This window comes from Scheffersomyces spartinae, assembly GCF_019049425.1.
Source record: "Scheffersomyces spartinae strain ARV_011 chromosome Unknown scaffold_15, whole genome shotgun sequence".
NCBI lineage: Eukaryota > Fungi > Ascomycota > Pichiomycetes > Serinales > Debaryomycetaceae > Lizanozyma > Lizanozyma spartinae.
The window spans coordinates 92,955-117,888 of record NW_025065062.1 but is presented as its reverse complement, the minus strand read 5'-3'; the positions used below and the strand labels follow the sequence as shown (position 1 = coordinate 117,888).

The 24,934-nt window shown below is 38.8% G+C and overlaps 11 protein-coding genes across 11 annotated transcripts; 6 read left to right on the top strand and 5 right to left on the bottom strand.

Annotated features, from left to right (window-relative positions):
- Positions 1-47: 47 nt before the first annotated feature.
- HIR3 (uncharacterized protein) lies at positions 48-6,515 on the top strand (the record flags this gene model as incomplete). The annotated part of the gene is made up of 1 exon (XM_043192089.1): positions 48-6,515. The coding sequence occupies one exon, from the start codon at positions 48-50 to the stop codon at positions 6,513-6,515; it is 6,468 nt and encodes a 2,155-aa protein (XP_043048384.1).
- Positions 6,516-6,540: 25 nt separating this feature from the next.
- Positions 6,541-8,403, bottom strand: KQ657_001290 (uncharacterized protein; the record flags this gene model as incomplete). The annotated part of the gene is made up of 1 exon (XM_043192088.1): positions 6,541-8,403. The coding sequence occupies one exon, from the start codon at positions 8,401-8,403 to the stop codon at positions 6,541-6,543; it is 1,863 nt and encodes a 620-aa protein (XP_043048383.1).
- Positions 8,404-8,579: 176 nt separating this feature from the next.
- Positions 8,580-11,696, top strand: KQ657_001289 (uncharacterized protein; the record flags this gene model as incomplete). Its single annotated transcript, XM_043192087.1, has 1 exon — positions 8,580-11,696. The coding sequence occupies one exon, from the start codon at positions 8,580-8,582 to the stop codon at positions 11,694-11,696; it is 3,117 nt and encodes a 1,038-aa protein (XP_043048382.1).
- A 226-nt stretch (positions 11,697-11,922) lies between these two features.
- PMT4 (dolichyl-phosphate-mannose-protein mannosyltransferase) lies at positions 11,923-14,199 on the top strand (the record flags this gene model as incomplete). The annotated part of the gene is made up of 1 exon (XM_043192086.1): positions 11,923-14,199. The coding sequence occupies one exon, from the start codon at positions 11,923-11,925 to the stop codon at positions 14,197-14,199; it is 2,277 nt and encodes a 758-aa protein (XP_043048381.1).
- Positions 14,200-14,384: 185 nt separating this feature from the next.
- PPX1 (exopolyphosphatase) lies at positions 14,385-15,644 on the top strand (the record flags this gene model as incomplete). The annotated part of the gene is made up of 1 exon (XM_043192085.1): positions 14,385-15,644. The coding sequence occupies one exon, from the start codon at positions 14,385-14,387 to the stop codon at positions 15,642-15,644; it is 1,260 nt and encodes a 419-aa protein (XP_043048380.1).
- A 17-nt stretch (positions 15,645-15,661) lies between these two features.
- On the bottom strand, positions 15,662-16,765 carry KQ657_001286 (putative polyadenylation protein; the record flags this gene model as incomplete). Its single annotated transcript, XM_043192084.1, has 1 exon — positions 15,662-16,765. The coding sequence occupies one exon, from the start codon at positions 16,763-16,765 to the stop codon at positions 15,662-15,664; it is 1,104 nt and encodes a 367-aa protein (XP_043048379.1).
- A 228-nt stretch (positions 16,766-16,993) lies between these two features.
- Positions 16,994-20,305, bottom strand: ARR3 (Arr3p; the record flags this gene model as incomplete). The annotated part of the gene is made up of 2 exons (XM_043192083.1): positions 16,994-18,060; positions 19,069-20,305. The coding sequence occupies 2 exons, from the start codon at positions 20,303-20,305 to the stop codon at positions 16,994-16,996; spliced, it is 2,304 nt and encodes a 767-aa protein (XP_043048378.1).
- Positions 20,306-20,555: 250 nt separating this feature from the next.
- Positions 20,556-21,425, top strand: CSM3 (Csm3p; the record flags this gene model as incomplete). Its single annotated transcript, XM_043192082.1, has 1 exon — positions 20,556-21,425. One exon carries the CDS (start codon positions 20,556-20,558, stop codon positions 21,423-21,425), a length of 870 nt encoding a protein of 289 aa, XP_043048377.1.
- Position 21,426: 1 nt separating this feature from the next.
- On the bottom strand, positions 21,427-23,034 carry KQ657_001283 (uncharacterized protein; the record flags this gene model as incomplete). Its single annotated transcript, XM_043192081.1, has 1 exon — positions 21,427-23,034. One exon carries the CDS (start codon positions 23,032-23,034, stop codon positions 21,427-21,429), a length of 1,608 nt encoding a protein of 535 aa, XP_043048376.1.
- Positions 23,035-23,141: 107 nt separating this feature from the next.
- On the bottom strand, positions 23,142-23,972 carry RPN10 (proteasome regulatory particle base subunit; the record flags this gene model as incomplete). Its single annotated transcript, XM_043192080.1, has 1 exon — positions 23,142-23,972. The coding sequence occupies one exon, from the start codon at positions 23,970-23,972 to the stop codon at positions 23,142-23,144; it is 831 nt and encodes a 276-aa protein (XP_043048375.1).
- Positions 23,973-24,430: 458 nt separating this feature from the next.
- Positions 24,431-24,864, top strand: KQ657_001281 (uncharacterized protein; the record flags this gene model as incomplete). Its single annotated transcript, XM_043192079.1, has 2 exons — positions 24,431-24,436; positions 24,592-24,864. 2 exons carry the CDS (start codon positions 24,431-24,433, stop codon positions 24,862-24,864), a joined length of 279 nt encoding a protein of 92 aa, XP_043048374.1.
- Between the last annotated feature and the right edge of the window lie 70 nt (positions 24,865-24,934).

Below are 24,934 nucleotides of genomic sequence, written 5' to 3'. Positions count from 1 at the left end.
TTCTTAGTTAATATCGTTATGTAAACATCACTACGACGTCACCACGTATGTCGTCGTTCGTGCCAATCAACTTGGCCGAAGACTCTGCCTCCTCAAAGAAGGAGCTAGAAGAAGAGCACACTCGAGAAATCCAAGTGGAACAAGCCTTCTCTACCTTCCAAAGAGCATTAGCGTACCAGAAACAAGGCTCACTACTAAAGGCAAATAAACTCTACGAAGAACTATTCACCCTAACGGTCATAGGCAATCATTACTTTGAAGAGGAGGCGTATCTCAAGGGCATTCAAAATGGATCCATGAACCATTCAGTTGATAGTTTGAATTACGTGTCTCAGAACGTCAAGTTGTTGCGGTACTTGATCTTCCGGAACCGGGGCTTTCTTCATTTGGATCTTCTTCTGAAGGGCCCAGACCTCGTGGGTCAGCTCATTGGCGACGACGAGAAGGACACCAAAGTGTGTGATAAGCTGAAAGAATTGTTTTACACGATGGTTGAGGATCTAACTGCTGCTATCATTTACCAAGAGGGCGATGAAGAGGTCATTGAATTGCTATACCAGGTGTTTGTTTATTTGGGGTTGATTCGATTGGTCAGATTCACTTTAGAGTATCGGTTGAGTGGAACTGAAGAAAGCGATGATGTACTTGGGTTTCTACCTGTTGATTCTCGTTCTTTACAGAGATACAACAATGTACTCAAACAGTTGCATGTCAGTCATAGTAGACAAAGTCATAGTCACAGTGTTACTGATTTCGAGACAGAGCGCCAGATGATAAATACCAAGTTTGCGTTTCTAGATGACATTAGAGACGAGTTCAAGGTCCAACAGCACAACACCTACAAGAAACAAGCCATTAAAGTTCAATTGCCGAGTTCTACATCGATTTCCTGGTTACAAGTAGTTGAGGCCATTGACCACAAGGCTAAGAGTTGTCAAGATAAGAAGAAAATAGCGGATATTGTTAAGATAAAGTTGAAATATGTTGATCCTTATTTGTTCTCTGAGACTCCACAAGAAGTAGTTGAGATAGAAGTACCAGAAGTTCCAGAAACTACTCATGAACAGCAGCAGGAGAAGACGGAGAAGACTCCTCCACCAGAAACAGCAGCAGTAGAACTATCAAAGGGAAAAGATGACGATATCATTGAGCAGACACCGGAGTTACCTGCCACCAAAGAGCCACTGGTTGATCAAGAAGCCAAATTCACACATAGATCCTCTAAAAGATTGGCCAAGAATGACTCAATGGGCATAGAACAAATAGATTACGTCATTAGTGGTAAAGATTTCATTGAATCTGAACTGTTTTTCCAAACATTCAATCAATTCCTAAAGCAAATAGATCTGCTGGACAAACATATGCAAATCTCCAACATTGTTGATTACTATTTCAGTGATGAAGATGATTCAAATGGAACAACAACTCCGCAATATATATCTGACTTCTTGACGATTATTGATGATTGGACGTCATCATTTTCCCACTGCATACTTGAAAATCTGTCTGTTTCCAATGGTCAAGACGGAACAACGGAGAATAAAAAACTTCTAGAAATATTGGCAAATTATGGTAATAAAGTCCTCATTAAAGATGTTCCAAAAGACCAAAAATTAGATCATGTTGCAACGTATGATTCCATACTCGACTCACTCAAAGCTCAGCCCTATAGAAACTTAACTGATCTCAAGATAGGTTTGCTATTGAAGTTCTTCCAACCCCAAAATTTAAATGGAAACAAAGTGTGTCTTATATCCGATTTCCAATTCAATCCCAAGCTTATGGATATTGTTAATGAGTGGACTTTACAACTTGAACCGTATGTTTTTGAAGATTTGAATCGGAAACTTGAAGCTGGAACTGGAACCGGTATCGGTACCGATATCGGAGTCAACGAGTTAGATCTCACCACTGCAGTAAGTTTCTATGAAGTTTTGACTGATATATATTACACTCTAAGAAATAAGATCACCGACAGAAAAGGTACCACTACTACCAAAGGAGCAAAAGGTCATATGCAGATATTGGCAATGCAAGCTATCAAATTGAAGTCAAGATTACAGGCTTGGTTCAAACTCATTGATAATAATATCGCTTCATTAGCACAACCTTTCACGTCTGAATTGCTTAAACAAAAGGGTCGGTTTTTATGGGCCAACATCTGTCTTGAAAAGCTTGATACAAATAACTGGAAGAGCACTAACTATCTTGTCAAATTATTGTCTGATATTCTTTGCTTCATTCAGGACAAATCGCAATGGTTGCAATTGTCCAACTATAACTATGGCAATATCCCAACACTTAACCTTGAAAACGTTAACTCCATGATCTCCACTGTATCTGTGTTAAGTGTCTTTGCAAAGATAGTCTACGCCGATAGCGGGAATACTGAGTCCATATCTGTGCTTGAAAGTATGTTGATGGACGGAGAATTATCTGAGAGACAATCATTGAAAGACTTTTTAGAAACATCTTCAATTGACCTTAAGTTGAATCTATGGAGTATTTTATTTGATCATTATGAAAGAGATAATGAGCTTATCAAGCTCCAAAGTGGGTATGAAAGTTATGTTCGGTTTCTATTTGATTATATTCAAAGCCAACAATACCAAGACCTTCCTATTAAGAACCGACAATTGACCTTATTAACGATTTGCAATTCATTCTCTGAATCCACCTCCAAGTTTTTAGAGTCCCTTGAAGCGGTAAAGCTTTGTCTTCCCTTGAACAAAGAGGCTCATGTAGGGACTTTCCTGATTCTACTTCGATTCTTTGAATTATTCTATTTATTCAGTTTACATGAAGAAGCAGCAATCTTAACACCGAGGAAGAACTCGGTTCTTTCTGTATCCAAACGTTCTTATGCAAGACTCAAGGCTTTTTGCATTCAACTGGTTTCAATCATTATGATTTACTATAAGAACTCCAACGAAGCCAAAGTCTGTGAGTTTATGAGAGTGGTTCATGATCAGTTGGGAGCCAGAAGATTATGTGATAGTGACCACGGCCGATTCTTAAAGTACATTCAACAAATTTTAACTTCCATTTCAAGTACTACAATCCCGGAACAGGATCTCATTCAAATATTACACTGCAGATACCATTACAATATCACATGTGACACTTTCACGCCTGAAAACCACGAGACAACTGAAGTTGAAGAGCTAGATTCTCCATTGGCAGCAGAGGGGATCTGCGATTTTATACTCCCAGTTTTTTTCAAGGAGAATCCACTTATTAAACCACCAAAACAAGATCTGAAACAATTAATTGAAGATTTATATTCGATTTTGGGAGGTCCTGATTTTGAAAGCAACGAGATACTTAAACGGAATAAGGCAGTGTTAAATTACTTTTTAGATTCCGAACGGCTATCTCCGAGATTCTTTAGAGAAACTTACTATGGATTATTCACCTTGGAATTTGAGCCTGTCAAGTCCAAAAATTTATTGGTGATGAGTGGGTTATACTATTTACAAGCTCTACTGATTTTTTCCTCATACAAACTAAGAAAGAAGAGCATGCAAACAAGAGCAGTGGAATTGGAAAGCATAGTATTGCTATTGGAAACTGATTTGATCTACAATTCCAATAGACTTGAAAGTTGGCTTATTCTTGGGCAAGTGTACGGGTTTTTAGTTGAAGACGACTTGATTTGGACCTCCGATAAATTGACATACCCTGAAAGGAAAGTGGGCACTGCCAACTTACAACGAAGGTCCATTATCTGTTATTTAATGGCTATTAATGCTTCAGTCGGTATACCAAAGAATAAAAAGAATTATTATAAGAAGGTAATTGGAATGTTATTGGCCAGTTTTGCTAAGGAGCTCTACAGTGCATGCATGGAACCAATGAACGGCCATGCCTTTGAAGTATTAGCAAACCCCAAATTTGTTATGAATAATGGAGCTTCATCATCTTCATCGTTTGTTACCACGTCTAAAAATATGGTATCTCTTAAGACATGCTTGAAGTTGATGAAACGATCACTTCAAATGTCAGTAGTCATTAATGATGAAGATTGGACTGTCTTCTATTACTATGCTAAGGTATTGCAAAAAATGAAACATGACCCGAAACAAGTTCTTGATATTTTGATTAAAGCTGGTGTACTTGCAAAGGAACAGTCTACTTCTACAGACCGTATTATTGAGCCACATTATTTATTATGTGCTTACAGTTACAAGTATGTCAAGTCTGACTCCATGAATATTCAAGATGCTTTGCAGTACTTGAAACAGTCTCCTATAGTTGAACTAGAACACACTAAGCTTGATCTTGATGTTGCTGCTGCCACTATGACCAAGCCAGAGTTTTATAAGGTGATCATCGAGTGTTTAAATAAAGTTGACAATTACGACAAGAAGAAATGGCACCACAAGGCCAGATATAGATTGGCGTATATTCATTACCATGAGTTTGGTAATGTGGAAGCGGCCATGAAAGAAATGGGCCTCTTTGTTTCCGTCAAAGCCAGTAACAAGACGTTAGTGCTGATATGGAAGCCTGAAAATGAACGTCCGGGTAAGCATTTCTGTTATACATTTGAATATGCTATGTTCTATATTGATTTGTTGGTGAAGGAAAGGAACTTGAATGGTTTAATACAAATGCTCCCCAAACTAAGAAGATCGAATTCCACAATGATCAAGTTGTATAATGCTTGGGAAAGATTATGTGTTGCAGTTTGTGGATTAATACGAAGCCTGCTTCATATGAATGAGGCTTTCACTGAAGTGTTTTTGGTTCGTCTTTCGTACAAGAAGTTCATTGTTAATTCCAAGCAACTAATTGAGTCGTTGAAGGCTGATGGGTTGCCCAAGGAACTCAGCGCACATATCTGTCTTATGAATGCAGTCAATGACATGAAGAAGTTCAACAATGGGTTTGGTCCAACTGCTTTAATCGACGACACCGTTGTGGGAATTTATATTTGTTTCTATAATTATTTCCTTCTGGCCGGTAAGTTAGTTGATGATTCCACTGCGGTTTCTGAATCCACAAGTCACAGACCAAAGAAGATGGCCAAGAGAGATGTTTTCCCTTTAACCATTGAAATGTTGAAGATGTTGAAGAGAGATGTAGATCAGATACTTAAAGACTCTCCTAATATTTTTAATGAGTTTGTTGAATTGAACTTGGGGCCATTGAATGAAATGAAGGACGACATTAAGACAGTGGAAGAGAAAGAGGTCATGAATAGTGCAATGGAAGAGAAGGAGGGCACCAACAGTATAATGGAAGTGGAGGTCGACATTAACAACTTGAGCGGAGCGAAAGACAACATTAAGCAAGGACTGGAAGAGAAGGACGTCGTTGAGATTCCTGCGGAGGTTAACAAAGATTATACACTGGAATCAAAGGGCGACATGATATTAAAATCAAAGGACGTCATGAAAGTGAACAAAGACGATATTGAGTTCATGAATGTGGAGGCCAACGACGTGGAGGCCAACGACGTGGAAATGAACAACCATGTGGAAGACAACCACATTGAAGTCAATGAAATGGAAGACAACCACATTGAAGTCAATGAAATGGAAGTCCACAATGACTCTACCGAACCCAAAGACTCAGAAGTTGCGACTCAATCACAAGACGCAGCAGAAGCAATACATGGTACTGAGGTTTCACATGGACCAGAAGAGGAAGCGATTGTGACTTCACCTGTAAACGATAATGAAACTGTTCTAGAAATAGAAGATGTGAAAGCTGATGTAACAGAGATCGCTACCGAAGATGCAGAAGCAGGAGATAACGTGATAGTATTAACTACAGCAGATGAAGACAAAGTTGCGAAAGCACAAGTTGATGATGGAGAACCTGAACCTGAGGAACCGGAGACAAAAGATACCATTGACCATCAGAATTCAGTTACACCTATTGGTTCACCAATTGCTATTGAAGTCAGCGATGAGTTCTCGACCCCTATGGCTGAAATTGACATGACTGCAACTGAGCAAATTAATGGTGCCACAAGAGGATTATTGAAGAAACTAAACTATACCAAAGATGATGATGACGAAGGCAAATCGATTGAAGTTAATTCGGAAGATGGTAATTCCCAAAGTATGTCTGTTTACTCAATCAGCTCTGATTCTTCCTCACCAGCATTACCAAATGTTGATATCGTTGAAGAGGCACAAGAAGTAGTGCCTGATGAACAACCAGAACTTAATCAAAGTGAGCCTATTCCAACTGATGCAGATACATTAGGTCAAGAGCCCAAAGAGCAACCTTTGGTAGCTGAGGAACAACCTTTGGTGGCTGAAGAACAACCTTTGATAGCTGATGAAAAACTACAACAAAACTCGGACATTGTATCTGATACCGAAGTTACTGTTGATAATGGACTGATTGTTGGTGATGAGGGCGTCGTTGAAGGTAAGACTGAAGAGTCCAATAAACCTTTTCAGAAGTCACTGGTCAAAGTGACCAAGAAAAGGCAAGTTGAGGAGCTGCCAGTTGTTCTCCGACGTTCCAAACGACAAAGAACCAAACGGGTCGAATAAATCACTGGTTTAACGAACAGCTGGTTTAATGCTTTAATACGCCCAAAGTCTTTTGCAATAAGCTTGAAGTTGCAAAGATTTGTTCATGGGTCTTTAACTGTTGACTTATAGAAGTTGGTGAATGTTTGATACTACTAAATTGAACCACTTGATCGTCAACATTAATTGAATAAGACAATAAGCTTTTCACAGAAACTACCGACTCCAAAGACAATTCAAACTTCTTTTCCAATTGGACTCTGGGTATGCTATTTATACCTACTCCATCAACCATATATTTGAGGGAAAGAAGAGCCAATAATCGTGAGACTTTATTAACTAACTGAACATAGCGAAACTTACCATGTTCTGATTGTTCCAATAACAAAAAGGAATGCTTGAAATTGGTATTCAGCTTAGAATCACTGTTATAGGACGTTATAATCTTGTTAAAGTCCAAGTTATCTGCATTTAGATCTCGCAACAAGTTCAATACCAAGTTGGCCTTCTCCAAATACGATCCATGATGGATTATTGAAGTTAAACAAGCATTGGAACAAAATGAGCTTGAAGTTGATGCAGTACCACCACCACCACCACCACCTGCTGCTGTAGCAGGAGAGAATGAGTCATGAGAAATGGCTTCAATCTGGGTAGTTCTACCACCCATAAGAGACTCTTGATGTTGATGTTGCATCTGGAATAGTGAAGATATACTAGAACTTCGACTATTGGGGAGCGACTGTTGTCTTATGTCACTGCTAAGAGAGAACTTCAATGACTTTGCAAGAAACTTCAACTCTTGTTTATAAGTTATTGATGGAGTCATCAACTGTTCTATTCGGGTAAGTCCGATCAAATAATTCAAGATGAACAATAGGGAAACTTCTTCTCTTTCAAGCAAAGAAATTGATGTTGCTGATGAAGATTTCATTACAGACGTTGATTTCTGGAGCATATCGATCTCTGGACCTTGAAATAGACTTAGGTTTAAGTTTGGTATGGTCACAAGAATATCCAAGTATTCCTGAGCTCTTTTGGTATATGAATCATTGATGTCGTTATCTTTGTCGTCTTCACATGCCAAGTCTATAAGACAGAAGCTTGAATAACGATAAAAGTCGATTATCATGGGTATTACGATTGTGGATTGAGACAAGATAGACAATGGAGTTTTTGGGTTTATGCTTGAGTCAAACACTCTTTTCATGTATTGAGTCATACCCTTTGAATATAAGGTCTTTAGGAGTGTTGATACAAAGATGAATAGTTTAGTGCCTAACGATCCATCTGATGGTGATGATGATGATGATGACTTTAGTTCTGATCCTGGTTGATTGAAAGCATCGAAAATGCTCATCCCAATGTCAATGAGTGAAGCATATAATCTAGAACAGTTGGTGGTAGACTCCGTTTCCGCCTGGCTGGTGGCCCTCAACGTTGATAGCAACAAATCAACAGTTAGTTCAGCAATGATAGAGGGAGGTTTTAGGGTACCGTCCAAAGCATAACTCAAGTCATACTCCTCCAACATTTGAGTGATCATCTTAATGAACGTATGGTGATGTCGTTGCAAGACGGCCATAACTTCCTCCAGCTTCTTTCTGGAATCGTCGCCTCCTCCTCCCTCGGGAAAGAGCTGTTGGAACCGGAGATAGAAGCGGTTCAACTGTTCCGCAAACTCTTTGAAGAAGAGCACATTCAAATAGTAATGATTGGCTAATCCTGTTGATGACGTGGTAGCTTGGATGTAATAGATAAGCTCCTGAAGGTTATCGATTCCAAATACATAATTATGTGCTTTCAACTTTATATCTTTTAGTTGACATTCTTGTAGTTGTTTCTGGAGCTCTTTGTTGAGTTGGTTTATCAATTGAGTAGGGTTTCGTGTATCTTGAAGCCGTGACATAGTGGGATACAGAATCACTGATGGGTCGTACAGTATTCCTGTTGTAAACTGAGTTTACCATATATATATTCATCACGTGATATTTCTATTTCACGTGACTTGTATCACGTGTGTGGTCTTATAAGGTCTTCCAAACTATTGAAGTCACACACCCAATTCCGGTTCTTCTTTAACATATGTCTGGTTCGTCTAGGGCCTTAGTCAAAGCGCTTAACAATGTCTTTGAAGATCCCTCGTCGTTACCCGAGGTCAATGGTATTATAGACCAGTACTTGAACAAGCACAATACCCTCAAAAGCATCCATCAATCAACCTTCATCTTGCACCACGAGTTTCAAAGAATCTACAACCATTATGTCGACCCCAAGAAGAACGACAGCGCCACAGAGTGTATGTTCCTTACGCTCCTAACTCCGTGCATAGGCGTGTTTGATCTACCACAGGTGGACTTCTGGCTCCAATGTTATCTCCGACCGGCCATAGACAGTGCGGGCTACGATAACCGTTTGGTGGAAGGGTGCCGAGAGTTGATTAAGGCGTTGATCAAAAGCGATGATGGTACGAGTCAGAATGACACGAGTCAGAATGACGAGTCAGAATTGCTAGCTCAAAGGGCTCAGATTGCTCTGTTTGTGGTGTCTAAGATCATCGATGTCTATTTGGGGGATTACACCTTCATGTCGTTGGAGTTTTCCGACTTGGAATTGAATACCCAACCTCACTTCGAACGGATCCGGTTCATGAGAAAGAACTGTTGCATGTTGATCAATGATTATGCCGTTAGTCTGCCTCAAACATATTATGAAGTTATCAATACTTATTTTTTGAAGCCAGTTCACAGGTTACCCATATTGACCCTATTGGCAGGTTTTGTTTCATCATCTTCATCATCGTCTGTATCTGCTCCCGCTCCCGCTTCCGCTTCTGCTTCCTGTATAACATCGACTCCTTTATTCAAATCGTTGCTTGTGTCTTTGGCCATGGACGAAAGTGAGCATATCATTGTATGTGCCTTATCTGTGCTCTGTATGGTAGTACCCCAAATAGCCACTGCTTTGGGTGACTACCTCATTGATATGCTTTATATTTATATCAGAATGGTACTATGGATCCAACTGAAGGGTTTGGGTGACAGTTGTGACTATTGGGAGATAGCGGCAGCAGCCACTTCGGAACAAGGGACCACCGCATTAAATATTGACCCTCTGAACTTGGCTACGTTGCTCTATGGTCTCTTCCCATACAATTTTTGTTCCTTTGCTGTGAACCCAAAGAGCTATTTAAAAGGTAAGAAGCCAGCCCTATTGACATTGGCAGATTTGCCTTTCATGACAACGTTCTTTGATGAAAGTAGTGATCCTCATGAAACTCCGTGGGACGATACTCTTAGTCAAGAAACCAAAGTATTGTTGAAGAGCTTCTATTTTCATCCAAAGTTTTTTCAGTTGTCCTTTTTTGGTAACGATAATAAGTTGACGTTGACCAATGAACTCTCTGGGCCTACTGCTTGGATAGATCATCATCAACATGATGTTCATGACGAAGTTAGTTTGAAGACATTGGGCTTGAACCCCAACTACTTCCTTTGTATTCCAAATTATATTTCTGAACAGTCTTATGACACTAGAAGTTATCATTCTCGTCAATCGTCGTTGGTTACGGGGACAGCTGGAAATAATAGCAGCATCAATATGAAGCACCACTGGGGCGGACTTGGTGGTTTCAAAACCAATAATAATAGCATTCGAAATCGTTCAAGCCAGGCTTCTTTCACACTGTCAAACGATAGAGCCAACAGTGGAGCAGGGCTAGAGATCCGGTTCAAAGATGTCACCTTTGACACACCCAGATCCAATCATCTTGATGTTGATGATCACTTTGATGCCGAACCAATAGATGAATTATTGGCATCTCATGAGAAACTATATTCTACAAATAGAAGTCCTCCGCCAGAGGAGAACAGCTATTACAATTCACCTCCTTCTGGTAAGAGAGCTTCATCGTCCTTGTTGTTGCATGAAGGACGGTCTGTTTCCATTCCTACCACCTCTCTTGAGACCACTATGGTTCATAAGAGATCCATTGGGAATATGAACATACTAGCAGTTAGTGATGGCATAAGTACTGGTGCAGTATCAACATTGAGTAATGCTCTTACTGCTGCTTCTCTGGGAAGTCCCAATACTAATATCAGTGGGGTTGTGGACTTTTATCAAAGAGAATTACTTTTATTAAAGAACGAATTGGAATTTGCTAATTATATGACGCTCCTCAACAAGTACAACAACGTTAAGCTTACGCTACAGAATAATAAAGCCTTGCGAGATTTACTTCGACTCAACAATGGAGGATCAAGTTATAATGAAAGTGAAAGCTATCAAAAACTAAGTCTTGAAATTGAGAAGATCCAATCTGCCAACGAAATACAATTAAGAAAAATCACTGACCGGTTGGTTGAGCTCCAAAATGAAAACGATACCCTAAGAGTAACCAATGAGAAACTTTCTCAAGAGAATGGATACCTACTGAAGGATTTGGACTATTTCACCAATCAAGTAATCCCCAATAAGGACACTCAATTGACACAATATAAATTATACATTGAAAAGTTGAAACAGAAAGTAGAAGACCTTCAACTTCAACAGAAAAAGAAGGAACAAGTGGAGAGTGAGAAACAAGCTCCATCTATTCCAAGCCAAGACACACTGACGATGTTTGTATTTGATATTAAATCAAAAGTCATTCGACTAGAAGAAAAGAATATTGCTTTGGTCAAGGAACTTGGGAAGCTTCAAAATGCTCATGAAAATACAATTAAAAAATATGAGAGTAAACTTCAACACGATAAAGTTGATTTGGGAAAGAACATTAATGGTTATGTGAATCATTATGAGAAGAGAATAAAGGAATTGAATTCAATCATCATGAAATATGAATCAGTTATTGAAGAAAAGAATGCAAGAATATTACATCTAAGCACAAGTAAGCCTATATCCATTCCTGAAGCTGGAAATCAATATCAACTGCATTCAAAACATATTGAACCATGTTTTAACCCTGATTATACATTGGAGTCTCAAACTCCAGATACAAGAGATTCACAGTCATCATCTACTGATTCAATCCATTCACCTACCAGAGGTTATCCCAAGAGTCCTCCTCTTCAACCTCATATGCACCATTCTTCATCTACAATTCCTGTTCTGAAACAGTTCTCCGGTTCGTACACCATTCAGCCTACTGTTAGAGGCAGAGGAGGGTATCAGAAACGGTCCAAGAATAAGCTTATGTAATGAACCCCATAGTTTATTAGTGGTGCTGATGATTACTACGACGTTCTGATAATTACACCGAACTGTCATCTTATACTACCCCGGTGTGTCGCTACCATACGATCGTGACTTGAATGCATTTTGTGCGACGTTCTCTGGAATAATAACGACGTGTTATGAAAAATTGCTACCAAAGAATCTGAAAGAACTAACACATAGTTTTCTTCTTCTTCAATTGTAGCGAACAATGTCATCCCAATCGCTTAGAAAGCGGACGGGCAAACGGACTCAAGGATCCGTGGCAGCCTCGTCCAAGAACTCTGAGGTGGATCTTGATGAGAAGTTTCTCAATTCAACCATTGGAACTACAAAGGTTGCAAAGGACCCACAACAAAATTATTGGATAGCATTAGCTGTGGTTACATTATGTGCTATTTATACTCGGTTTGGGAAGATTGGAACACCAGATCAAGTTGTTTTTGATGAGGTACATTTCGGGAAGTTTGCCTCTTATTACTTGGAGAGAACTTACTACTTTGATTTACATCCTCCATTTGCTAAGATGTTGATTGCCCTTGCTGGGTACTTCTTGGGCTATGATGGTCATTTCAAGTTCACCAATATTGGTGATGACTATATCTCTAATAATGTTCCTTATATCGGACTTAGAGGATTGCTGGCTTTACAGGGTGTCATTACAGTACCCGTGATGTTTATGACTTTGAAAACCTTGGGATTCTCAGTAGGTGGTTGTTTCTTAGGAAGTATCTTTGTCTGTTTTGATAACGCTCATATTAGTGAGACAAGATTGATCCTTTTGGATGCCACCTTGATTCTTAGTGTGGCATTAACAATGTTCACCTACGCAAAGTTCTCCACTTACCGTAAACAACCATTCACCAAATGGTGGTGGACTTGGTTAAGTTTATGTGGGCTTGCCTTGTCTTGTACCATCTCTACAAAATACGTTGGTGTTCTTACTTATGTTTCCATTGGAATTGCGTGTGCCCATGAATTATGGCTCTTGTTGGATTACAAGAAAGGTTTAACTGTGGGTGAAATCTTTAAACATATTAACGCAAGATTATGGTGCTTGGTCATAGTTCCATTTTTTGTTTACTTGTTTTGGTTCTATTTACATTTTGCTATCTTGACTAAATCTGGTCCTGGTGATTCTTTTATGTCTGCTGAATTTCAAGAAACTTTAGCTGAATCACCTATGGTTAAATTAGCTAAAGACGTTCATTATGGTGATATTGTTACCATCAGACATAAACAAACTGATTCACTTTTACGTTCTCATGACGCAGTTTACCCATTGCGTTATGAAGATGGTAGAATCTCCTCCAATTCCCAACAAGTGACTGCCATTAAATTCACTGATGGTGCTTCCCAAGATGTTATGAATCAATGGATGGTTTTACGTGACGATCCTAGCAATTTTGCTACTGGACCCGTTCACACTAATGATGTTATTAGATTGCAACATGTTGGTACTGGAGGTATTTTATGGACTCATGATGTTGCATCACCTTTGAAGGCTACACATGAAGAATTTACCATTGCTCTTGGACCACTTATTGATGAAAAACATAAGGAAACCTTGTTTAGACTTCGTTATGCAGATTCTGTGAGTTCTAACAATAATAAAAACCCTAAGAAGCTTGTTAAGACTAAGGCAACTTCATTCAGAGTTCTTCATGTTGATACTGTTGTTGCTATGTGGACACATGACGATGAATTACTACCAGAATGGGGTTTTGGACATCAAGAAGTTTGTGGTAATAAGAAGATTCCAGATGGAGATAATGTTTGGACGTTTGATGAAATTGTTAATTTGGATCCTAAAGATCCAAGAGCAATTTATGTTCCTAAACCTGTTAAAACTATGCCATTTTTGAAGAAATGGTGGGAATTACAACTTTTGATGTTCAAACATAATAATATGTTATCTTCAGAACATCCATATGCTTCACAACCTGAATCTTGGCCATTGGCTCTTTCTGGTGTTTCCTTTTTCAATAATAATGAAGCAAAGAAACAAATCTTCTTTACCGGGAATATCATTGGGTTCTGGATTCAAGTTGCTCTTCTTTCAATCTTTGTTGGAATTGTGTTGGCTGATCAAATCTCCAGACGTCGGAATGTTTATGTCTTGACAGATCGTGCCAGATCTACATTATACAATACTTTGGGGTTCTTATTTATTGCTTATTGTGCCCATTACTTCCCCTTCTTTTTGATGAATAGACAAAAATTCTTACACCATTACTTACCAGCACATCTTATTGCTGGGTTATTTGGAGGAGCATTGGTGGATTTCATGTGCACAAACATCACGAATAAGTCTTTACCTCAAACTGTGAATAAGCCTAAGCTTTATATCATAGTTGGAGGAGCAACGTCAGCCATTGTGTGGTTCTTCTTCTACTTTTCTCCCCTTGTCTACGGTGATAAGTCGTTGTCTCCAGCACAAGTCCAAAGCAGACAGTGGTTAGATATTAAGTTACATTTTGCCAAATAAAGAAAGAAGAAGAAGACAGTGAATGGCTATATAGTTGTGTAGAAGATTGACTTCTTGTTCTTTTGACTCGGGGAAATGCAGTCAATGACACAAAATCAAGCTCAAATTTTAGAACAATCTCAAACTCAAAATCATAACAACTGCCTCTTGTTTTCTTTCAGCCTTGCGTAACCTCCGCTACTCACATGACCGCCGTACGCACCATCAAAAGCTTCCTTGTGGAGCTTAAGTCTGTCTTGCAATCAGAGGGCCATTCCTTCCCACTTAGATTTGTCACCGGCAACCAATCATGTGACATGGACTCTACTGTGTGTGCGTTGACGTATTCGTACATGAACTATCTTCACAGTGGTAAATGGATGATCCCGTTGCTTAACATCCCCCGAGCCGAGCTTAGGTTGAGAAAGGATATTTCCAAGCTTTTGCAGGCACATAAGATAACCAATGATTTGCTTTATTTTGTTGAAGATTTGGACCGCTTGGTGACACTGTCGTCACCAATGTCGTCGACGTATGAACTTGTTTTAGTTGATCATTGCAATGTTCAAGGAGACCAATGGGAGCAGTATTTAAAGGATGGCAAGGCTACAATTACTGCGATAGTTGACCACCATGAAGATGAGGGCATTGCCACAGAAGCTAACCCTAGAATAATCAAATCAACAGGTTCGTGTTCTTCTCTAGTGTTTAACTATTGGTATAACCAATTCCAAGATAAAGGCATCTTTCAAGATCAAACTGAATTGGTGGAATTGTTGTTAGCTCCTTTGCTTTTAGATACATCTAACATGAGTCAAAAGGTTGAAGAACCTGATGTTATTGCCTTGGGTGTTTATCGCCAAATTTTAGAGAAGGATCCATCAGCATTACAAATCACTAGTTTGTTTTCAGATATGCATCATAGTTCATTCAATGACTCCTTCCTTAAACAATACACTAAGAAATTGAAATCTTATAAGAAAAATTTGGATGGGTTTACCTTTTATGATATTTTAAGAAAGGATTATAAGAGTTTCACTTTTGTCAGTAATCTTAAACCAATTAAGGTTGGTTTCAGTTCTTTAAGCAGTGATTTTGAATATTGCTGCACTGTTCATAAGGACGATTTTGTTAGTGGAGCAAGTCAACTCTTATCTGCCAGTGGGTTGGATTTATTAGTAATGACTGCTTCATTCACTGATAAACAAACTAGAAAGTATTCGAGACAATTTAGTCTTTTCTATGCGAAAGATTCCGGTAACTTAGCATTATTTGAATCGATTCCAAAGTTGGTCAATCAAAGTCTTGATTTAAATAATGATGTTCCTAACATTGAGCTTTATACTGATTTCATTGACTCTATTGGTGAAACTACAAATTACACGTTCACATTATTTAATCAAGGTAATACCGCTGCATCAAGAAAGCAAGTTGTACCAGCAGTTAAGAAAGCTATTGAACAATAAAGAATATATTAAACTATTTAAATTATGTCGTCCGGCGACAAGTATGAGATTTGATATTCCCCATCTAAAGATTTAATTGGTGGAACAAAAGGTTTAATCCATTCATGAACCGTTGATAATAAATCTGCCAATATATTTGCATTGTTTTCAGCAAATGTCAATGTCTCAAGATTATCTCTACCAGATAATTCCATATTGTCAATTCTGAATCCCAATTTTAAGGCATTAGTCAAAGATTTCCCATTAATAATTACCAGTGAACCAACATTTATTAACCAAAGATGTAACCATTGATCATCATTTAGTTTTGTTTGAAACCATCTTGATGCAGTTATATTAAGACGATCCATTAAGACATCATATAAGTAAATGTTTTGTTTAAACTTTTCAATGGTACCATCGTTATAACTAAGGTTGATATGCCACTTCATTATTTTGAAGAATTGACCTTGTTTGTTGTATTCACCTAATTTAAAGGAGCATTTGGAGCAACAAACAGTTTCAGCTACTATGCTTAGTGGTAAAGTATGTTGTTGCTCACTGTTAATCAATAGGTAGTAAGTTCCAATAATTATAGACCCTAATTTTGGCTTTAAGATCCCGTTATAATTGTTCAAAGCACCGTCACTATTATCATGAGGCTTATGACAATGCCAAAACTCCATAAGTTCATGCCACCATTCAGAGGGCATATCCATGAATTTGAACTCCTTAGAATCAATTATAGAATTAGAGCATTGGCCACATACAAATCTGAACTCGTTTGTCCGGGTAACACCGTCCTGAGGAGTATGTAATTGTAGATACTTGCAACACCATTTTGATATCAATTGGTGCTCCACAAAGGAATTGATTGTGGGGGGAGAAGATCGCTGTTGATCACTCTTTACATCGATACTAACATTAATGATGTCAGAGCTTGGGGTAGCATTGACTTTGGTGATGACATAACTGTGGGTGAAGTCATCGCGGACTGCTGGAAGAGTATATTTAGTGATATCGTTTTGATCTCCTAGAAGACATAGACCATGATTGATGGAGATGCTTTTTATGGGAGTTTCCCTCTGGGCCGAGACAGTGATTGTATTAATACGCGGATGGTATTCAGCTATGTAAGACATGATGAAGAGTGTCCAGCTTAAATGTATCTAAGGGCCCACAGTGCAACAATTAAAGAGATTTTGATTTTTGTCACGTGCTTTTTGTCACATGTTTTTGGTCACGTGATTATGTGGATCTCAGTTTCATTAAAGGACGTAAGAGTGCAGACAACATCTACTTTGGCTACATAGTCTCTATTATGTGGTTGTTTTATCACTGAATGAATCTAGATTAAATCCTATACATTGTTAAACATCATATGCTGGATATGGAGCGGTATTAGCTCGAACAAATCTGACAGCAGTAGGATTAAGGATAGTAGGAGGCAGGGAGAACTTGTGTTTATTCCGTTGGAAGAAGTCTCGATTTATGGTAAACAATTTTGAAGGTCTAGAATTTGTTTCAGGATTCATTACACCACCCAGTTCTGGCATTGGGTGCAATAATTCATTATTCGACGGAATTGACCGCTGTGAATCTCCCAAAGAGGAAACAGGTGATGATATCCTTGAGCCTGGGTATATTTGTTTCACTCTAAAGCCCTGAGGAGGAGCGAATGGAATGTTCTTTGGGTCATTACAAGAAATAGATCTACCCCTTGTTTTCCATACCACCGGCTCACATTCTGGGTCTGAAAACGATCTCGTTTTGGGACGATTACGGCCGTACTGTTGCTGCTGGAGTTGATGATTCTGCTGACACTGCTGGTAACTTTTTTCTTTGACCTTTGGGGTTGTGGCCATTGAAGAAACCAAGCCTCCAATAAAGGCTATAGTCTCGTTGTACTGAGTGTGTAGATCTTGAGTGGTGTCCATATAACAAATCTCCCTTAACGAATAGTCGAGGAACGACGTGTTATATGGCATTCGAGAGACAAAACTGTGGATGGAGTTGATGATGTAGATGGGAAACACAGCAGAACATATACCGAGCAATGCTCTCAACAAGATGTTCTTCCTCGACAAGATGATCATCGAAACAGGGTCTATCCAGATTTGTTCTAGTTTAGTAAAAGAGAACGTGGGCGACCCAATGAGACTTGCACCAATTCTAGCAATGTAACACTTGTTGATGATTAAACATCCGTGGCCATAGAAGAGCCATAACTTAAACATGGTACTCATGATGGTCATAGTTGTACCCAATAGACCTCCGAGGTTTAGGATCAATTGTATGGCCAACACCGATTCGAAATAGGTGATACTGGCGAAACAGATCCAATAATGAAGTAAGAACCGGAAATGGTCGATCAATTGACCCAAGTTGATTTGACCGTTTTCTGTTTCCCGTTCAAAGTCCGTCATTTTGGAGAGCACTTTGCCTGTGAGCGTTAAGGGGAAAAGGAAGCATCCGGTAAACGTAACAAGGGATAGTATCATGGGAATAGATATGATAGTAGTAGCTGTAGCAGTAGTAGCTGTGGTGTATAAGTGTAGCAGTAGTAGCCGTGGTGTATAAGTGTAGTAGTAACAACAGTGGTGTATAAGTGTAGTACTAAAGTAGTATTACTAACAGTAGTGTTTCTAATGTAGGACAAATAAATATTTATTACTGTAGCTTGACGCAAATATTGGGGGTGTCTCGGACTACTTATAGTGAAACAATAAGGGACTTTGGTCATTGTCATTTTGATTTATAACTATCAAATATTGCTATCACTACAATCGTAAAGTAGTACGGCGTGGGCTACTTTTTACGAGTAGCCATTACATTTAACCCCGTGCACAGCTCAAAGTCATCAACCGCAATCTACTACCAGGTTGACAGAGGCAGCCATATAATACTATGCTATGGCACATTACTATGACATTCGTTGTTTTTACTCCAGTATTACATTATTAACATGTTGACTATATTATGATAATAGTCTAGGCTTTGGTGTTAGTGTATGGAAAGTATTAGTGTATGGAAAGTGACTCAAATCCAAAGGGACCCCCCTTGGAACATTGTTATATTCAATTTACTTCCTGATTTTGAACCACAAATGACGTAAACTGCGACCCGGGTACGATCCGAGCCGTTGGTAGCCGCTTATTACCGTTTCAGGCCAAAGTCTATAACGTCATTTAAGGTTTCATCTTGATATTGTTACCAAACAGAATACTCGCTTAAAACCGATAGACAAGGAGCTACGGCAACAGGTATAGTCACGTGCGCAGATTGGTATGAATGTAAAACCTACGAACGAGGGTATGCGTATACCTTTAGCAATTGCTACAATCACGTACATTATTGGTATTTAATTAAAGTCATGGAAATAAAATAGTGCGAGTCGCCCAATGTGCGCACGTGACTCAGGGACTAGCGCATTAATTGTGGTCACTATCTGTTGAGTTACCTTGTCTATCGATATCACTCCATAAGAACTTATTCTTAAAGTATTGAGCAACAAAGCAAAGGGATATCAAGATTGGAACTTCCAATAATGGTCCAAAAGTTGCAGCGATTGATTCTCGACTTCCAGATCCATATAACGAAATAGCAATAGCTAAACTTAACTCGAAATTATTAGATGCTGCAGTAAATGTTTGAGTCACAGTTTCGGAATAACTTGCACCACATTTCCAAGTCCATTTCTCATTATCCTCATCAACTTGATCTTCACAACCACAAAGTAATTTTTCAGTTTCTGGACTTTGAGGTTCAGTGGATGTGGGGTTGGTGTTGGTTGGGGAAACTGACAAACTCTTACCCAATAACCAACGCATTCCAAAGAATGTTCCAAACCAAGTGATGGCAAAATAAAGGGTTAAGGGTACAAAACATCTAAGACCAGATCCTATATCTTTGATGAAATCATTACCTCTTTCAATAAAGATAACAATAATCGTATACATTAATCCAATGAATCCCCAGGGAGAAATAAAGGGCAAGATTTTCTTTTCATATGTCTTTAAACCAACAGTGAAAAGTGCGAGGAATCTTACCACCAATCCAAATCCTAAGGGCACCCCTAGGAAAAACAAAACACTCTTTGCAACAAGTCCATAACTAATGCTGTTTGTTCCGTTGGAATGGTAATCTCCAGTGATAACATAACAGAAGAATAACTGGTAAGGAGCATACAATATGATTTGAAGAACACTATTAACAATAACAATCATAGCACACAAATCAATATCTCCACCGGCAATATCATTCCATAACAACACCATGGCAATACATCTGGCTAACCCAATCATGATTATTCCATTTCTATATTCCTTTTTATCAAACAACGTAAGCCATGCTAAACCAAACATTAGAAAGGGGCAAACTATCCAGTTCAACACCAATGAAGTGATCATGGCCCGAAAGTATCTCTTATTGGAGAAGAACGTAAAGAAGGACTCCCAACGAACCTTACATAAGGGAGGAAGCATCATTATGATAAGTCCTACGGCTAAGGGAGCTGAGACCCCTACAACTTCTGCGCCGTTGAAGGCATTTCTTGATGATGGAACATACACAGAAAGTAAGATCCCAAGTACCATAGCAAGTATGATGGCCAAAGGTAGAAGCTTATCGGTGATTGAAAGCGAACTCCATGTCTGACGGAGAGTGGAGAAACGGGTACTCATTACGTTAAGGCTTAGGTATAGATAAAGAGAAACTTTAAGAAAGATAAGATGAGATTATTTTTTTTCTTATATGTATGATTTTTTAATCTCCCACGTGCTAGAAAGCAATGTCACGTGAAATGTCACTCTATAACCAGAACAAATTCAATCAGGTCACATGGTTACACTCACGTGATGGTAATTAGATGGAACGCGTATAACGAATTCAATTACACTATACAAGCACCTTTAGCTTCTTCCATTCTTCATCATGTCGTCTCTTGAAGATGAAGAGACTTTTATGCCCTCACACGATGCTGGTGACGATATCCTTGGCCTTGACACTAACATCAGCATCACCAAAAGGAAACCAGTTGCCCGTTTAGATGCTACTAGAATCCTAGATGAAGAGAAGGGTGTTTCCTATATCACGCGTAACCATAGAAGAATCTATAAAGCCATGCGGTCCAATGATAAGCGGCTACACCAGAAACTCAAGAGCCAGAGGTTTTTGGATGCTAAGGAAGTTAGAAACTTAAAGGTAGAGAATGAATTGACTAATTTGAGCTCTGTATTGGGATTCTATCAGACTTGGTGTCATCAATTGTTTCCTAAAGCTACGTTTAAAGATTGTATCTCGTTGTTAAGAGCCAGAGGTGCTACGTCTTCGGAGATAACGTTTTATAGAAGGGAGTTAATCAATGCAGAGATACAGAAAACCCAAAGAGCGTCAGGTCCATATGTTGATGAAGAAGAAGAAGAAGAAGATCAAGTTGAGCCCGATCCTCAAGCCCAAGCTCAAGCCCAAGTGGAAGCTCATTCTGCTGTTCCAGAAGACAATGGTGAATCTCATGTTATTATTGATGATAATGAGAGCAGTGCTAGGACTCGCAGGTCCAATCAACCACAGGAAGTTAACATTCAAGACGATGATTGGATGATGGAGGCTGCTGGAATTACACCAACGGTTACTGTAGGCACTAATACTAAAGAAATATCAACTGAAAGTAAAACTGCGAGTGATATTGATGATGATGATGATGATGATGATGATGATGATGATGATGATAATGATTTTGGTGATGAGCTACAATTATTTAAATCCACTGAGGAATTTCCAGATGAAGGTGATTACCTTTAGATTATGTGGTAATATATATTCTTCGAAGAACAGATATGGTACTAAAGATATCACATATTTGATCAACCGAAAGTTCTGGTTTATTGGCATTACAAAATAGCCCAATAAGATGACCCCCTGATCGAAGATAAATATCTATCAATCGATCTGGATCTTCCGTTTTATGTTTATTCCCTCCAATTGGATACTTTCGAAGTAACTTTGAACCTTGACGATGGAATGGAATTAGTGTGCCCGTGGAATAGTAGCCACCACCTCTAGGATCACGTTTATTATGCTTTGATTGACGTTTCACTTGGATTCCAAACTCAGATACAAATGCTTTATAATGCAATTGTTTCTCAAATTGTAAAGGTTCTTGAGGATTCTCATTGGCATATGAACCAACTACCCTCGACATGAAATCATAATCTTGCCCCGGCATTTTAATTAAGTCTTTGGCATATTTATAATTTTCAGCTTCAATTTTATTTTGGTCCGGGGGAAAACAATTGGCTTTAATTCGGTAAGGATCAGCAATTCTAACTTCAATCACATAAACAAAATCAAGAGAATATTTGGTTGCAATCAATTTGGTAACATTCAAAGCAGCTTTTTTCAAAGATCCCAGTTGATAAGCCAATTTTCTAACAAGTTCACTATCAATAAGGTTTTTGGAATCCCTTGGTGATAGATTTGAAAGTTTAGTGAATCTAAAAGAGCCACTTTGAGAATAGGGACCACCAGATCCATCTCTATCAATTAAAGTCAAATTTGAACCTTTGCTTGTTGCTCTTCCCAATTTTAAGGTTAGTTCTGCCAATTCATTATTGAATTGAGTTTTTGGAATGGAAGATTTGGAAGTATTTTTGGCCACGATATCATCATAATTTGTGGTTAAAGTATTTATTACTTGTGAGGCCAAAAGTTGTAACTTTCTGCAACCATCCAAATCAAATTCTGTTTTAGGATATGGACTAAAGATTGCCAATATTCCTATTTTAACGTTATCAATGATTAAGGGAACTCCACAATAGAATTTGATATGAGGAGGACCATTAACCAAAGGGTTTCTAGCCGTTCTCCAGTCCATTGAAGCGTCTAAAAGTAGAAAATATCCTTGGGAAAGTAAAGCATGGGCATCAATTGATGCCGACCGGGGGATATCTGTTAAGCCTAACATGGTTTCATATTTTATGAAGGTTTTGGACCCCTTTACTAAGGAGACGGACATTCCTAATACTTCTAGATGTCTTTTCAATTGACCAAACAATTTTTTAAACAATTTCTTATCGTTCCAATGGGGAAGATTCATATACTTCTCCACGACTTTATATCTTGAGTCTTCATTATAACATAGTGGAGGTTCCATGAACCCGCCTGATTCAAAACATGGAGGTTGGGGTACTTGAGAAAGGTTCCATTTCCCTTTACAATAGGCGTCTAGGAAATGAGATTTGGTAAGGGGGATCTCTTTAACTGTGACTTGGTTGTAGCGAAGGAAGTAGGAATCGGGAACTCCACCTCCAATAGGAGCGCCAGCCGCACCAACACCCACGCCAACACCCGCCCCCGTTGATCCTTTGAAGCGATCCTTCTCCTTCTTCAACTCTCGATGGTTACTCTTCATGTTAAGATAGCCGCGCGTACAGAAACAAAGAGAGAAAGAAATGCTACTTCTTTTCTTTCGCACCCAATATTTATATTAGTATAACCTAACATAACTAGTGGTATAAACTATTGTGTATTATTCTCTTCCATCACATGATCATCATCTTTATCATCTTCCTTTGATTCGTCTATTTTCTCCAACGGTTCATCCTTCAGCGGTTGGTGCTCCTCCTTTTTGGCCTCACGTTCTTGTCTTGCCTTTTCTTCCTCTAGAGAAAGTCTCAAGGCCAAAGCCAAATCCGGGTCGGCGTTCGGATCCATGATATCCCCGAATGGATCGTACCCTCCCCCGCCACCATTGCCACTACCCATATCAAATCCCTCTTCCATCAATATAGGCGAGGTGGCAATGGCTTCATAGAGCATTCGAGGACCGGGGGGGACGGTTATTAAATGAGAGTTGTCTTGATTATTTATTATCTGTTGGAATCGATCCAACTTATCGGAGTTGACACCCTCTTCACCAAAATTTATAACATCGATAGCAATGTTGTTCTTTTTCATTTTCTTTGCCAACTTCTCTAATTCCCTATCGCTTTCTTCGATTGGACTGCCAACAAAAATAACAATTCTTTGATGCAGAACCTTATTTTGGCGATGTTTTAAGGCCAAAGCTGCCACTTGGATCCCACTACAAAAATGACTCTGGCCGCTTATGCTCACCTCATGAGATCCAGAAAGGATCTTACCGAAATCGGTGGTTAAAGTAGAAAGAATCTGAGGTCCCTTGTCTCCGTACAGTAGTAAGCCAACGGTGTTCTCGGGGTTAGAGTTGACTTTACTCTGGAAGATAAACTCCATGGCTGTCAATTGAGCGTCGTATCTTGAAGGGGCATAATCTCCGTTCCGCATGTACTCGGAGTTGTCAATGGCTATCATTGTAGCCTCAAGAACCATTGTGAGTTAATTTGATAGAGTGGAGTTGATCTTAAGGTGTAGTTGACCTTGAGGTTAGCTTGAGTTGTTGATTAAATTTTCGATGGCAACGTGCTGACGTAATCAACATGTACTACTACTACTATACTACTACTATAATATACTATAATATACTACTACTACTATACTACTACTATAATATACTATAATATACTACTACTACTATAATATACTACTACTACTATAATATACTATAATATACTACTACTACTATACTACTACTATACTATACTACTACTATACTATACTACTACTATAAGACTGCATATACTGCACCTTCTCCTAATATACTACAACTGTGCTGCCACTTCTTTTGACAGTACACTGCTACGATCTTCACTGCTACTACAGTATCATGCTGTGCTACACTCTATCGTTACTCAGAATGATCGAATACGTTGGTTAAGGTAATATAATGAATGATTGTATAATGAATCGAGCTTTACTTTTCAGTCACGTGACCTCAAAGATATTGTACGCATAAACTTAAATAACACTCCAACTACAGCACAACTACCGTCAGTTCAGTACAGCACTGCTACAGCACAGCACAGTACAGATACCGCACCATTCGATTCAGTACAATCTTTCCATGGCTCTTACCAGACAACAAAAGAAAGAACTTATAGCATTCTTAAATGCTCGACATCGTATACACAAACAAGAATTGGAATCCCGAATGACTGCGGTGGAATCAGAAATGAGAGAGAAACTTCTACGTCGATTGAATGCTGTTAGTGTTAAGTTGTGGACGCTTAAGATCTCAGAAGTGTTAACCATTGAACGTCGACATCGACCAGAATTAAAGCGGTTGGTTGAAGAAGTAATGGAAATAAGGAGGAATAAACGATAAGTTACACCCTAACACCAATGCACCCTGACACCACACCTACAATATCAAAGGTTCCTACTTCACTACTACA